General features: G+C 43.7%; 1 protein-coding gene across 4 annotated transcripts in view; it reads right to left on the bottom strand.

Moving 5' to 3' along the window:
* The window catches only part of RNF170 (ring finger protein 170), a 117,938-nt gene that overhangs the window by 82,825 nt on the left and 21,937 nt on the right, over nt 1-13,176 (bottom strand). For all 4 annotated transcript variants that reach the window (XM_033916908.1, XM_033916900.1, XM_033916915.1 and 1 more), the window contains one exon: nt 358-433. In XM_033916908.1, coding sequence (XP_033772799.1) covers nt 358-433 — 76 coding nt within the window. The remainder of the gene's footprint in view (nt 1-357; nt 434-13,176) is intronic.

Raw genomic sequence — 13,176 nt, 5'->3', positions numbered from 1 at the left:
TGCTGGACATGGGAGGTAAAAGGAAGGGAGAAGAAACAGAAAGACAGACAGACATGGGGCCATGGAGAGAGACAGAAAGAAAGAAACTCCTCAGCGCCCCATTGTGTATAAAGTCTACACATCTATTCTAGCACCAGTTAATGTAACTGGCTTAAACACTAGTTAAAGAAATAAAAGGAAAAGTTGTTCTAAAGCTAAAAGCTCAGTGCCAGCAGGGGAATGGAAACAGCACCATTAGTTCAAAATGCACTCAAACCCTTTGGCTGCAAGCAGGACTAGAGCTTGCTGCTATGTACAACACTGCCATCATATCACAATACCAAATCAAATAAGGCATCTGTATCCTTACTACAGTACCTGTTCTGTTTGCAACTGTTCCCGAAGAACTCTCACTCGTTCTTGGTTCTCAGGATGAATGTTCTGTTGCTCATTTCTGTTCAAAGACAAATGTAATATGAACAGTCATGAAAATGGCAACATCTTACTTATTCAGTTATTCTATCAATCCTTCTGCCCCCATATTTATTTAAAAATATTTACAGCCCATATCAATAGATGTTGGTCATCAAAAGAATTAAGATTGGGACAAGCAGGGATAACACACACCTAGTAATCATAACATTTTAGATGACACAAACCAAAAATGAACCAAATTTGGTTTGCTCAATAAGGTGGTTAAGATTGCAACGGAAACTCAATGCAAGTCACTCCATCTACCCAGAAGCACAGAAAAGTCATTTCACTGCTGCTTTGTGCTTAAGACCCAAAGTTTGGTTTGCTTTATCTGCTATTAAAGTGTCTTTTGTGTTTATTCCAAAACATTTTTGCCTCTACTTCCTCCTCCACGATGGCATGACAGGTGTCTGTCACCTTTACAGAAAAAATATTTCCTATTTAAACTAAACTAAACTAAACCTTGGGTTTATATACCGCACCATCTCCACGGATGCAGAGCTCGGCATGGTTTACAGGAAGTAGGATGAGAGGAACTACAGTGGAGAGATTAAGAGTTAGGTGTAAAAGGGTGGGGGAAGGGGGAGAGGCCTAAGAGGGGGGAAGTGTTACAGTTTTGAGAATAGCCAGGTTTTTAGGTGTTTACGGAAAAGTTGGAGGGAGCTTGAGGTTCGGAGCGGGGAGGTGAGGTTATTCCAGATCTCAGTGATTCTAAAGGGGAGGGATGAACCAAGTTTGCCTGCATGGGAGATACCTTTTGTGGAAGGGAAGGATAGTTTAAAAATTTGGGACGATCTGGAGGAGGTAGGGGTTGGGGAGTTCCAGGATAGAGGGATTACGGCAGGAAGGATGCCATGTAGGATCTTGTAGGCTAGGCACGCACATTTAATCCCCGAGTTCAAAGCCAGTTGAATGAAAACAAAGGAAGGATGTGCTAATGGAGCACCCTTTTTATTTTTTAAATTCTTTATTCATTTTAAATTGACAAACAAGTGATTAATATTAAAACATGACATTACTAATAAAATATACAGCACTTGATATTCTTATACATATAATCCATTAAAGTAGAAATTATAACCCTTTCCCCACACCCAACAATTCTTCGACAGAAATCCAATCATTAAATAAAAATATTAATCATCCAATTTCCCCCCTCCCCCCAATAAAATACATGTATCCATCAGAAAGGAAAACGATGTTCATTCATTACAATTCTCCAATGTCCCCCAGATCTTTATAAAGTTGTTATAATTACCTTTCTGTACAGCAATTGCTCTTTCCATTTTAAAAATGTGACAAAGTGATTTCCAGCAAAAAGAATAATTAAGATTTGTATAATTTTTCCAATTAGCCGTAATGTGCTGAATTGCCACCCCTGTCATTATTAATAGAAGTTTGTTATTATAAGATGAAATTCAACTTTTTTTCCTCATAGCCATGCCAAACAGAATAGTTTTATTAGACAAAGCAACATGATTTTCAAGTAAACGGTTAACCTGTGTCCAAATTGAATTCCAAAATAATTTAATACAGGGACAGTAAAAAAGTAAATGATCCAATGTCCCTACTTCCAGATTACAATGCCAGCATTTATTAGACTTAGATCTATCTAACTTTTGCAAATGAACTGGGATCCAAAAAGCTCTATGCAACAAAAAGAACCAAGTTTGCCTCATAGATGCTGACATTGTACATCTCATTCTCTAAGACAAAATTCGTGGCCATTGAGATGCAGAAATTTGCTGCCTTATCTCAATACTCCAAATGTCTCTAAGACCATTTTTTGGTTTTTTTATTCACATATCCAGATAATAATTTATACCACAAAGCGGCTTGATGTCCCAGGAAATCCGCTTGAAAACAAAGGAACTCCAGACTATATTGATTATTCAGATTTTTCCATTCAGGGAACCTTACCTGAATAGCCTGCTTCAGCTGCAACCATTTAAAATTTTGTGATTTATTAAGACCGAATCTATGTTGCAGCTGTGAAAATTCAAGCAGTTTACCATCTGAAATAACGTCATTTAGAGTTCGAATGCCTGCAATGATCCGGGTTTTCCATAAGATTTTAGATCCGCCAATTTGAATCTTGGAATTAATCCATAAAGATTGATTTGTAGATTTACTTATTGAAATAGGTGTTAAATTGCTAATATATCTCAATGTTTTCCATGTATCTGATAACATTCTGTTCTCCTTATATCTTCTAGGTATTCTAATACTGGGCACATGAACCAAATTTAAGGGAAACAAGAGATGCCATTCTAAATAGAGCCAATCCGGTGCATTCTCAAAGAGTTCTGGGAGGATCCAATACATACCTTGACGTAAAATATAGGCTTGATGATACCTATAAAAATTAGGAAAATTTACCCCACCCTCCTCAATTGGCCTTTGAAGAGATACTAAAGCAATTCTATGCATTTTACCTTGCCAAAGAAATTTCATAAGGATACCGTTAAGTTTTTTATAAAAGGACCCATGAAAAAAGATTGGTGTCATACTCATTTGATAACAAACCACAGGTAATATCATCATTTTAATAGTTTGAACTCTCCCCCACCAAGAAATATATAATGGATTCCATTGATCACACAACTCTGTAACTCTTTTTAATAAAAAATTTTTCATTCTCTTTAACTGTATCGTCTAAATAGCACAGTTACTTACCGTAACAGATGTTATCCGGAGAATTAGAAGGGCTTGAGCATGCGCAGATGCATGCTCAAAGCTGGCAGAGACTGGGAAGAAGAAGATCTTCAAGCGGCACCGGCACTTGTGGGCTGTGTGCCGGTGCCAAAGGGGGGGTGAGTTAAAGTTGGTCGGGCGGGGGGTTCCTGTTCTCGCGGGGGGGGGAGGTGCCGATTCGAGTGGGGGGGAGCGGTTCTCGTGCCGGTGCCAGACGGGGGGGGGGGGGGGGGGTGAGTTAAAATTGGTCGGGCGGGGGGTGCCTGTTCTCATGGGGGGTGCCGGATCACGCGGGGGGGGGGGAGGGGGGAGGGGGGGAAGGGGGAACTTTGCATCCTGGCCTCAGGGGGGGAACGTATCAAAGCGAGTTTCCATTATTTCCTATGGGGAAACTCGCTTTGATAAACGAGCATTTTGGATTACGAGCATGCTCCTGGAATGGATTATGCTCGTAATCCAAGGTACCACTGTACTTTGCTTTCCATAGAAAAAAACAAGCATACAATTGAAAATGCAATATATACATATATTTTCCTCCCTCAATCTAAACATGCTGCCAGGAAGCATTCCTATGTAAATAGAAATGTTTGCTGTGGATAATGCATGCACTTTTACCCACATAGGAGAATGATTTTAAAGGCAGCTGTTCTATTCCAATGATTTGTTATACACCCAAGTAAATGTCTTTTGAAAAATGTCCTAACTTTAGATAATATCTAAGTTTTTATACAAATATGCTTTAACTTGTATTAAAACCTCCCACTTTTTAACACAACTGCTCCCAACACCAATGCACATACTTTTAACTACATGGAAAAAAGAGATTGTGTTAAGCCATGGAGATTTATCTTCAGATCACCACATGTACTTTCTGGCATGGATACAGACATACATAATGCAGGTATAACAGTGTCTCGCACACTAAACCCTGTGCCGCGGATGGAGGGCATCCGGAAATGCATGGACGTCAACACAATGACTTCATGCGCATGCGTATCATCATCACGTTGATGTCTGCATATGAGCGAAGGCCCTCCAGACGGGCCCTGAGCCGACAGTGGGGGGTACTGCAGGAGGAGAAGCACAGAGGAGAGATGCCAGCGCCAGCTGACTGCCTACAGAACATGTCTCTCGCTGCAAGAGGCACATCCTGTAGGCCAGTGTTTTTCAACCGCTGTTCCGCGGCACACTAGTGTGCTGCGAGATGTTGCCTGGTGTGCCGTACGGTCAGGGCCGCCATCAGGGCAGTACCACCAGTCCTGCATTCAGGGGCCCGGAGCTGACAGGGGGCCCGGGCTCCCCCAGGGTCCTAGGCCACAGTCTAGGGAGAAGGGCGGTCCGCCCCATGTGGACAGGAGAGAGCTGGACGGGGGACCCGCGGAGTTCAATACATCTCGAGCCGCAAGGCTCGTCTTCTGTTCCTGCCTGCCCTGCAGCTAACATATAGCCGATCGCAAGCGTTCCCCGATGTCAGCGCTGACGTCGGAGGGAGGGCTTAAGCAAAGCCTGCCCTCCGATGTCAGCGGTGACGTCGGAGAATACTTCCGTTCGGCTATTTGTGCGCGGCAGGGCAGGCAGGAAGCAGAAGACAAGCCTCGCGGCTTGAGCTTCGTTTTGCTGAGAAAGTTGCAAAGATGGGCTGGGAGGCAAACACGGAACACAAAAGGGGGGAGGGAGTGCGTTTTGGACACAAGGCATGAACTTGGGAGAGAGGAAGGGAGGGAAAGAGATGCTGAGGTGGGGGAGGGAATGGGTTTTTGGACACAGAAGGCATGGACTTGGGAGAGAGAAAGGGAGGGAAAGAGATGCTGAGGTGGGGGAGGGAATGCGTTTTTGGACACAGAAGAAATGGACTTGGGAGAGAGGAAGGGAGGGAAAGAGATGCTGAGGTGGGGGAGTGAATGAGTGTTTGGACACAGAAGGCATGGACTTTGGAGAGAGGAAGGGAGGGAAAGAGATGGTTGTGTACACAGGGAATAGAAGAAAGGAGAATTTTTGGTCATAGGGAGGGAGTGAGGTAGATAGTGGCATACCAGGGTGGGGGGGGCGGTCTGCCCCACCCCGGGTTTACGTCCCAAGGGGGTGCACAGCTGGCCACCCTCCAGTGTTGTCCCTAGGCCGGCAAACTGCGGCTCTTTAGCCACTTGAGTGCCACCGCCGCCATCGGGAACAGGCCGGCGCCAAGTTCTCCCTGCTTTTCCCTGTGGGGCCGGCCAACTCTCGCCACTCGCGTCAATTCTGACGTCGGAGAGGACGTTCTGGGCCAGCCAATCGCTGCCTGGCTGGCCTAGAACGTCCTCTCCGACGTTAGAATTGACGACGGGTGGTGAGAGTTGGTCGGCCCCGCGGGGAAGAGAAGCAGGGAGAACTTGGCGCCGGCCTGTTCCCGATGGCACTCAAGTGAATTACTTTATATATATAGTCAATATAGGCACAGAGTTAAATTTTTTAACATTTTCTAATGGTGGTGTGCCTCGTGATTTTTTTCATGAAACAAGTGTGCCTTTGCCCAAAAAAGGTTGAAAAACACTGCTGTAGGCAATCGGCCAGTGCCTCTCCTCGCCAGCATCTCACCGCGGCAGTTTGTGATACACAGATGTATAGGATGGGTGGATTTTCAAAGAAATTCCATGGCAAGTTTCCCTTGAACAGCACAGCTGAATTTAAAAACAGGTTGGACAAGTTCCTGAAGTCTATAAACTAATATTAACAAGGTAGACTCGGAGAAAGTCATTGCTTATCTAGGGCTAAGCAGCATGGATTATAGCTACATTTGGGATCCTGCTAGGCACTCATAACCTGGACAGACTACTAAAAGGGACAGGACACTGGGCTTGATCCAAAGACTTGAAATTAGGAGGAAGGCATTCTTGAATGATGACATCATAATTCAAGAATGCCTTCCCCCTAATTTCAGAATTTTATCCCTAGCAAGAGAAGAGGAAGGGGTGGGGGATTGGCTGTAATCTTTAAAGATTGCACCATTCTAAGCTCTAAATCTTCCTCTAATTTTGAAATCCTATCTCTAAAAGTTATTCTCTGAATTACTAGCAGATTCCCTAACGATCACTCTAATCTATATTCCCCCTAAAAAATGGACTTCAGCAAAAGAGGAATTTTCCGAATTTCTGTTAACCAATTCTCTATCTGGTCCATACAGCCTCTTAAGTGGAGATATAAACTTACATCTAGAGCAATCTGATCAACCAGAGAATTTCGAATTTTGGTCCTTTCTAGCTTCACTAGGATTTCCTAACTCATCCCCTGTTTCAACACACAAGAAAGGACACCAATTAGACCTGGTATCTTTGTCTTTTAATAACTTGATAAATTTCATTATCCGCTGGAAATCAGTAAATTGGTCAGATTCACTATGGTCACACCATAAAATATGCAACTTCGAATTCGATTAGCAATGGAAGACAACCTTAGTCACCAAGAAAGATAAGAACAGTACCAAACAATTTCATACCAGCAAAGGCAAGATCAACCCCAAAGAATTTTGGTCACACTATGATATTACTCATAACCAAGACGAAGAAAATGAGCAATTTATAAGTTCTTGGATCAGCACCAGCACCCGTATTCTGAATGAAATAGCCCCACTGAAAAAAAGAAGGAAGAGACTCAGAAACCTAACAGGCTGGTTTGACCTAGAGCTTCTAGAGAAAAAGAGGGAATTAAGAAAGTTAGAAAGGAAATGGTCAAAATTAGGAACTCCAAAGATGAGAGAGGCCTGGCGTCAAAAGCTGAAAAGCTATAAAAACTTATCCAAGGAAAAGAAAAAAATATTCTATGCCCACAAAATAGGTAATGTATCCATAAACAGCAGTAAGCTTTTCAAATTAGTTAACAACCTGTATGATACTCAATCATATACAAACCCAGTAGAAGAATCCACTGTGACAGCAGACAATCTGGCTGATTTCTTCAACACAAAAGTAAAAAAATTAAGACACTCTTTAACAGGCTCTTCTGACTCCCACTGGGATTACACCATTCTTCAAGACCTAGATGCCTCTAAAGCTGACATGACTTGGTCCAACTTCCGTGAGACTGACTGGCAAACATTCAATACGTTCTACAACAAGTATACCAAATCATATTGTAGATTGGACCCTTGCCCTCCAAATGTGATGAAAACGGCCCCAATCAACTTTAAAGCCAAACTACTTGTCTGGGTTAACCTACAACTATCTACAGAAAAATTTCCAGAAAATTTGGGTCAAATTGTAATAACACCTATTAAAAAGAACAACAAAGAATCAATCATCCAATAATATAGCCAATTTCAGACCTATCGCAAGCATTCCACTTGCTGCTATGTTAATGGAAGGGATGGTAAATGCTTAACTAAATACCTATTTAGATAGATTTAACATACTACATAACAACCAATCAGGCTTTAGATCTGGTTTTAGCACCGAAATGGTTGTGGCCTCGCTACTAAACCATCTAAATTCCCTTCTTAGTCAAGGTATCAGTGCTATGATTTTGCAATTGGACCTAAGTTGCGCCTTCGACCTAGTAGACCACATCATTCTAATGAATTGTTTAGAATCCATAGGTATCACAGGAAACGTCCACAAATGGTTCCAGGGCTTCCTAGGGAACAGATCCTATCAGGTATTCAAGGATGACAAACTTTCCTACAGCTGGAATAACAACTGTGGATTACCTCAGGGTTCCCCTCTATCTCCTACCCTGTTCAATATCTACCTCATCTCACTGGGAAATTTGCTACAAATCCTAAAGCTCAATTTTTACATTTACGCAGACGACATTACTGTAGTGATCCCTTTAACCTATCTGTCATCAGATTTTATTAATTTCTTAACCAACATCCTAAATCAAATTGAGATCTGGATGAAAGCCTTAAAATTGAAACTCAACACAGAAAAAACTAAATTCTTCTTGGCAACTCCCAACGAAAAGATAAAAGAAAACTCGATTCACATGAACGGTCGAGAATACAAAATTGATCAAACCATAAAAATACTAGGTGTAACCCTTGATAAGCACCTAACCCTGGAAAATCATACAGATCTATTGTTTAAGAAGCTTCGCACCATCAAAAAATTATTTGGACGAATCGTCTTTCCATTTACTAGTACAATCATCCATCTTGAGTACTTTGGATTACTGTAATATTATATACAGTGGTGCCTCGCATAACGGACGCCTCGCACAGCGAACGCTGCGCACAACGAACTTCAGGTCTTGCTTCCCACAACGAACTTCGTTTCACACAACGAAGTCGCCCGAGCTGCATCCTTCCGCGCAGTGTGCGTGACGCTACCGGTTACCCTCCTCCTCCTCCATCAACCAAATGGGAAGTTACATCATGAGGGGAGAGGAAGGAGGAAGGAAGCCGTTGGCAGCATACGCACTGTTAGAGCCCCGTGGCTTGTGTTAAAGTTGTTTACAGACTTCAACAGCAGCGGGAGAAAGCAGTCGCCGGCCCTGTTTCGCCGATCGAGGGGGGGCCCTGTTTCACCGATTGAGGGGGGGTGCCTGGTGTTGCCGATCACTGCGGGGAGGGGGCGGGCTTTGGCAGAGGTGGGAGAAAGCAGTAAATGAGTGGAAGTTGGCAGGCCTGGGGATGGAAGGGCAGTCGAAATACGGTATGTTGGAGCAGGGAATGAGAGGGAGGGAGAGAAGGGGAAATATTGGACAAGGGCAGAAGGGATGCTAAATCATAGGGTGACAGGCAGAGAGAACAACAGGAAAAAGAGTGGAAGCAATCTTGAACCCTGAGGGTGAGGGAAGAGAGAGGTGGTGAGATGATTGATCATGGGGAGAGGGACAAAAGGGAATAGAGATGGGATAGGAAGATAGTGGAAGTAAAAGGACAGGGAGATGTCAGGAGAGGAGATTATGGGCTACAAGAATGGAGGGAGGAGATATGCAGGAAATTGTGAAATTGTGGGACCGACCAAGGGACGGGGGTGGCAAGGACATGAATGAAAGGAAGATAACTTCTAGCCCCTCACCGCTGCTGCTTTCCCGCTTGTGCCTGATGCTGACGGCACAAGTTCTTCCCACTTCCATCATCTGCCTTCTTCTCTCCCTCCCTCCATCCCAGGCAATTCACTGAGAGGGGCAGGATAACTGATGGCACTGCGCTTAACTGCCCTCTCTCACTGTAAAATTAGACTCTACTTAGTCTGTCTTTAAATTTAAAAAATGTGTGTTGTTTTAAAAAACAATTATGTTTTTAGATGTATCTAAATAAAAATAACAAAAAATTTATCTTTTTTTATGTCATCTTAGCATATTTTATGCTACAGAATGAATTATTTTTTTAACATGTATTGTTATGGGAAAACGCGTTTCACATAACGAACTTTTCGCATAACAAACTTGCTCCTGGAACCAATTAAGTTCGTTGTGTGAGGCACCACTGTACCTAGGAACATATAAAAAGACACTTAAGCTGAGACTAATTCAGAACACTGCGGTCCGTCTAATCTTCGGTCTAAAAAAAAATGGGAACACATTACCCCTCATTTTCAGAAACTTCACTGGCTGCCTGTGGAATCTAGAGTTCTCTTCAAGTTTGCCTGCATTAGCTACAAAGCTGTTTTCGGGATGCTACTAGATTACCTTGCCTCTCAGTTCACTCTAAACCGTTCTAATAAGATCACCTCCAGAATAAATCTATTTAATTATCCCTCCCTGAAATCATGTCAATACGAGAAGTTTTTTGATAGAATGTTATCATTCCAGGCAGCTAAATCGAACACATGGCTTGGAAAACCCATACTTGAGAACTCCCCTAACACTATTCCTGTCATGTGTGACTGTGGTATTCTGTTAGCATGATTTTTCGGTGTAGCATTCTGTAATAATTTGGCTTATTCAATTTTCTTGATAGTGGAGGGGATATTTGGGAAGGGGAGGGGAGACAGGGGGTTTTGTTGATACTTGTTCTATATTATTTGTTTTTATAAAATGGTATTTGTACAGAATATTGTTTTTTTTAATACTTTAATAAAATAACCCCCTCTTTTACTAAAGCGCACTAGCCGATTTAGTGCGCGCTAATTGCTTTAGTGCGCGCTAATTGCTTTAGTGTGCGCTAAATGCTATATTCTACGGACGCGTTAACATTTAGCAAGCAATAAATTGATTATCGCACCTTAGTAAAAGGACCCATAAGTTCAGTATAAAATCATAACTATTTGAGGTTTGTGCAGATGGGATTAGATGGCTTGCGGGGATTGGGTGGAGACAGGGACCGAGCTCATAGGGACAGGCCTGAGCTGGCGAGGATGGGGACAATTTAAGATATATAAAAAACAAATAAGGGGATTGATGAAGAAATGCTGGTGAACCTAGTTTCAAGAATTTGAAACAAATGGCTCACACTGAATACCTCTGATGAGTCTAAAATACTTTTCATTAAATATAGGGACATGTAGTATATTTGATATAATGTATGCAACATGCCATTCATGAAACAGGCTACCAAGGGATGTACAGAGGTTTATTGTCTAAGGGAGAGTGAAACGCACTGATAGCAATGGGATGTACTCAAAACGAATTGGGTTTTAGACCAGAGTTAGATAGGTGGAGAAGGTAGTCCAATATGGGCAGAAAATGCAACGCACACCAGGAAGAAAATCTTGTCCATTTGAAGCAGTAACAGCATCGAGTGGAAGGTTTTCTACACGCTTCAATGACAGTAGATACTGCAACTTAAAGGGAAAAAACATTTACTTGGTTGGTGAAAGAAACCACGCAATGTTAATGAGTGGGGTTTGGGGTGAAGGAGGGATCCCTCATTCTGCGTCAGCAGTGTTGGGAATGGTTGCAACTTGCAGTTTCTTGGTCGCATGCGGCCCTGTGAAGTATTTTGTGTGGCCCCGGTCGAGGGCGATGCAGTGTTTTCCTCTGCTGCCCCCGGGTGTTTACCATCTTGCCGACTCCCTCCTCTGTCTTGCTGCAGCGTTTGCATGTTTCTGCGGCCCCAGAAACATTTTTTTTGGCTAATGCGGCCCAGGGAAGCCAAAAGGTTGGACACCCCTGTTCTAGACCATAGGGTTATTTCCCTTTACCTGCATGGACTGCAGAAGAGAACCATTCCAGGTTTTCCACTCCACCTCTAGAGTACTTCACAGGCTAGCTTAGCTCCTCCCATCAGTCAGTACCTACGCATGAAAGGACACACACAGCTTTGAAGTAGAGGCACCTGTAACAGGCTAAACATTGTTCTGCTCAAAACAACTAAGCAGCACCTGTAACCATCAACATAGGCTTCAAAGGAGCTCAGGAACTACTCCCAGAGCAGTGAATATGCAGATATGCCTCCGTGAGGACTAGGAATGCTAGAAATTCTCCTAGAGCCACAACTGCGATGATCAAAACGGACATCTCCATGTAGAAATATGGGACCTTCAGAAATGCATTCACTGCCTTGAGATCCAAAATGGGCCTCCAGTCTTGTGTGTCTTTCTTTGGCACGATGAAGTATAGGGAGTATCTGCCCGAGCCTGAGTTTTCTTCCGGAACAGGTTCTATGAACAAAATGTCTAAGAGTCTCTGGAGAGTGGCTCACACCCTGATCTCCTTCTCCAGAAGTCCAGCAGAAGAGTCGATGAACAATTTCATGGGAGAGTGATAAAAACTTGTTTTATGACCCTCTTGGATGATATCCAGCACCCAATGGTCTGAAGAGATTTTCTCAATCTCTCCAAGTAATGCCGACAACTGCCCCCAATAAGCGGGAGTGGGGCCGGCAGCCTGGTGTCATTGGGTCTTTTTAGAGGACAAGAGATGAAGGTCCCTGCAGTCCTCTGGCACCTGGAATTGCTGAAATGCTGCCAGTAACCGTGGATGGGTCTCTGTACCGAGGAACTTTGATAGTACTGTTTAGAGCAGCAGGAAGGATGAAAAGTACCCCTACTTCCGCCAGAAGGGTGGCAATCTGCCATACTGGCCATATCATCAAGGTGCTTACCAAAAAATATCTTCCCTTAAAAGGCAAATCTGCTCAAGGTAGCCTTGGACACCGAGTCGCCTGCCCACTGCCAGATCCAGAGCATTCTGCAAGCCAAGACTGCATAAGCAGAAACCTTACCCATGACTCTGATAAGGTCATAGAGAGCATCAGCCACATAATTCACCCCTTCTCATACAAGATGAGGGCAGGCATCTTTCTCTATCATCAAAGTCCAGTTCAGCCTGGTGTGGCAAGCTCACGCAGCAAAAGAAGCGGTAGCAGCAGCCCTGATCCCTAGAGCCAGGGCTTCAAACTGTTTCTTAAGTACTATGTCCACCCTGCGGTCCTGCGTATTCCTCAGCATGACACCACCTTTGCTTAGGAGAGCTATTTGCATGGTGTCTTGAGTGTCAGCCGAATCCACCTTTGGCTGCTCAAAGAGCTGCTGAAACTCAGGCACCATGGGATAAAGCTTAGTTATGGCCTTAGCAACCCGCAAAGACCCCTACAGGGTCTCCCATTGTTCCGTGACCAAGGTATTAATATCTGGGTAAAGCCAAGTCTGGTCATTAATGCCATTCATAACCGTGCATTTGGAAGTGCAGAGCTGCATTGCAGTTCAAGTTCCAGTTTCAATTGCAACTCCACATCAGAAAAAGTGGTGGACAGAGACCGACCTGAAAAGATAGCGAACACAAGAATCATTACACTGGTCAGGAGCCAGGGAGGCCCTACGGCTGTTGGGCCTGAACAAGGAACCAGTCATCTAGGGCAGAATCAGTATCCCGGGACAAAATAAGCATGAAATCCAACACGCCATCCAACCCATCGGGATCCGAAAAATCTCTGGAGCCAGGGGCTAGCTTGCTTATAGGAGAAGACGAAACCAGAGGAGAAGATGATCCCTGGGTCGAAGACTGTGTGCCCACTTGCCTCTGCTTCGTATCAACATGAGAAAAAGGTCCTGGGCAATATTTTTTACCCATTTCCCAGACCTATAGAGGCTCATCTGTCCTTGAGGACAAGTATGAAGCCAAGCCTGAGGCCCCCCACCCCTCCCTTGCATTCACTATGGCACGCAGTAC

Source organism: Geotrypetes seraphini, chromosome 1 (assembly GCF_902459505.1).
Source record: "Geotrypetes seraphini chromosome 1, aGeoSer1.1, whole genome shotgun sequence".
Lineage (NCBI taxonomy): Eukaryota > Metazoa > Chordata > Amphibia > Gymnophiona > Dermophiidae > Geotrypetes > Geotrypetes seraphini.
The sequence above is the reverse complement of the archived record's forward strand: the minus strand, read 5'-3'. Positions and strand labels throughout refer to the sequence as shown.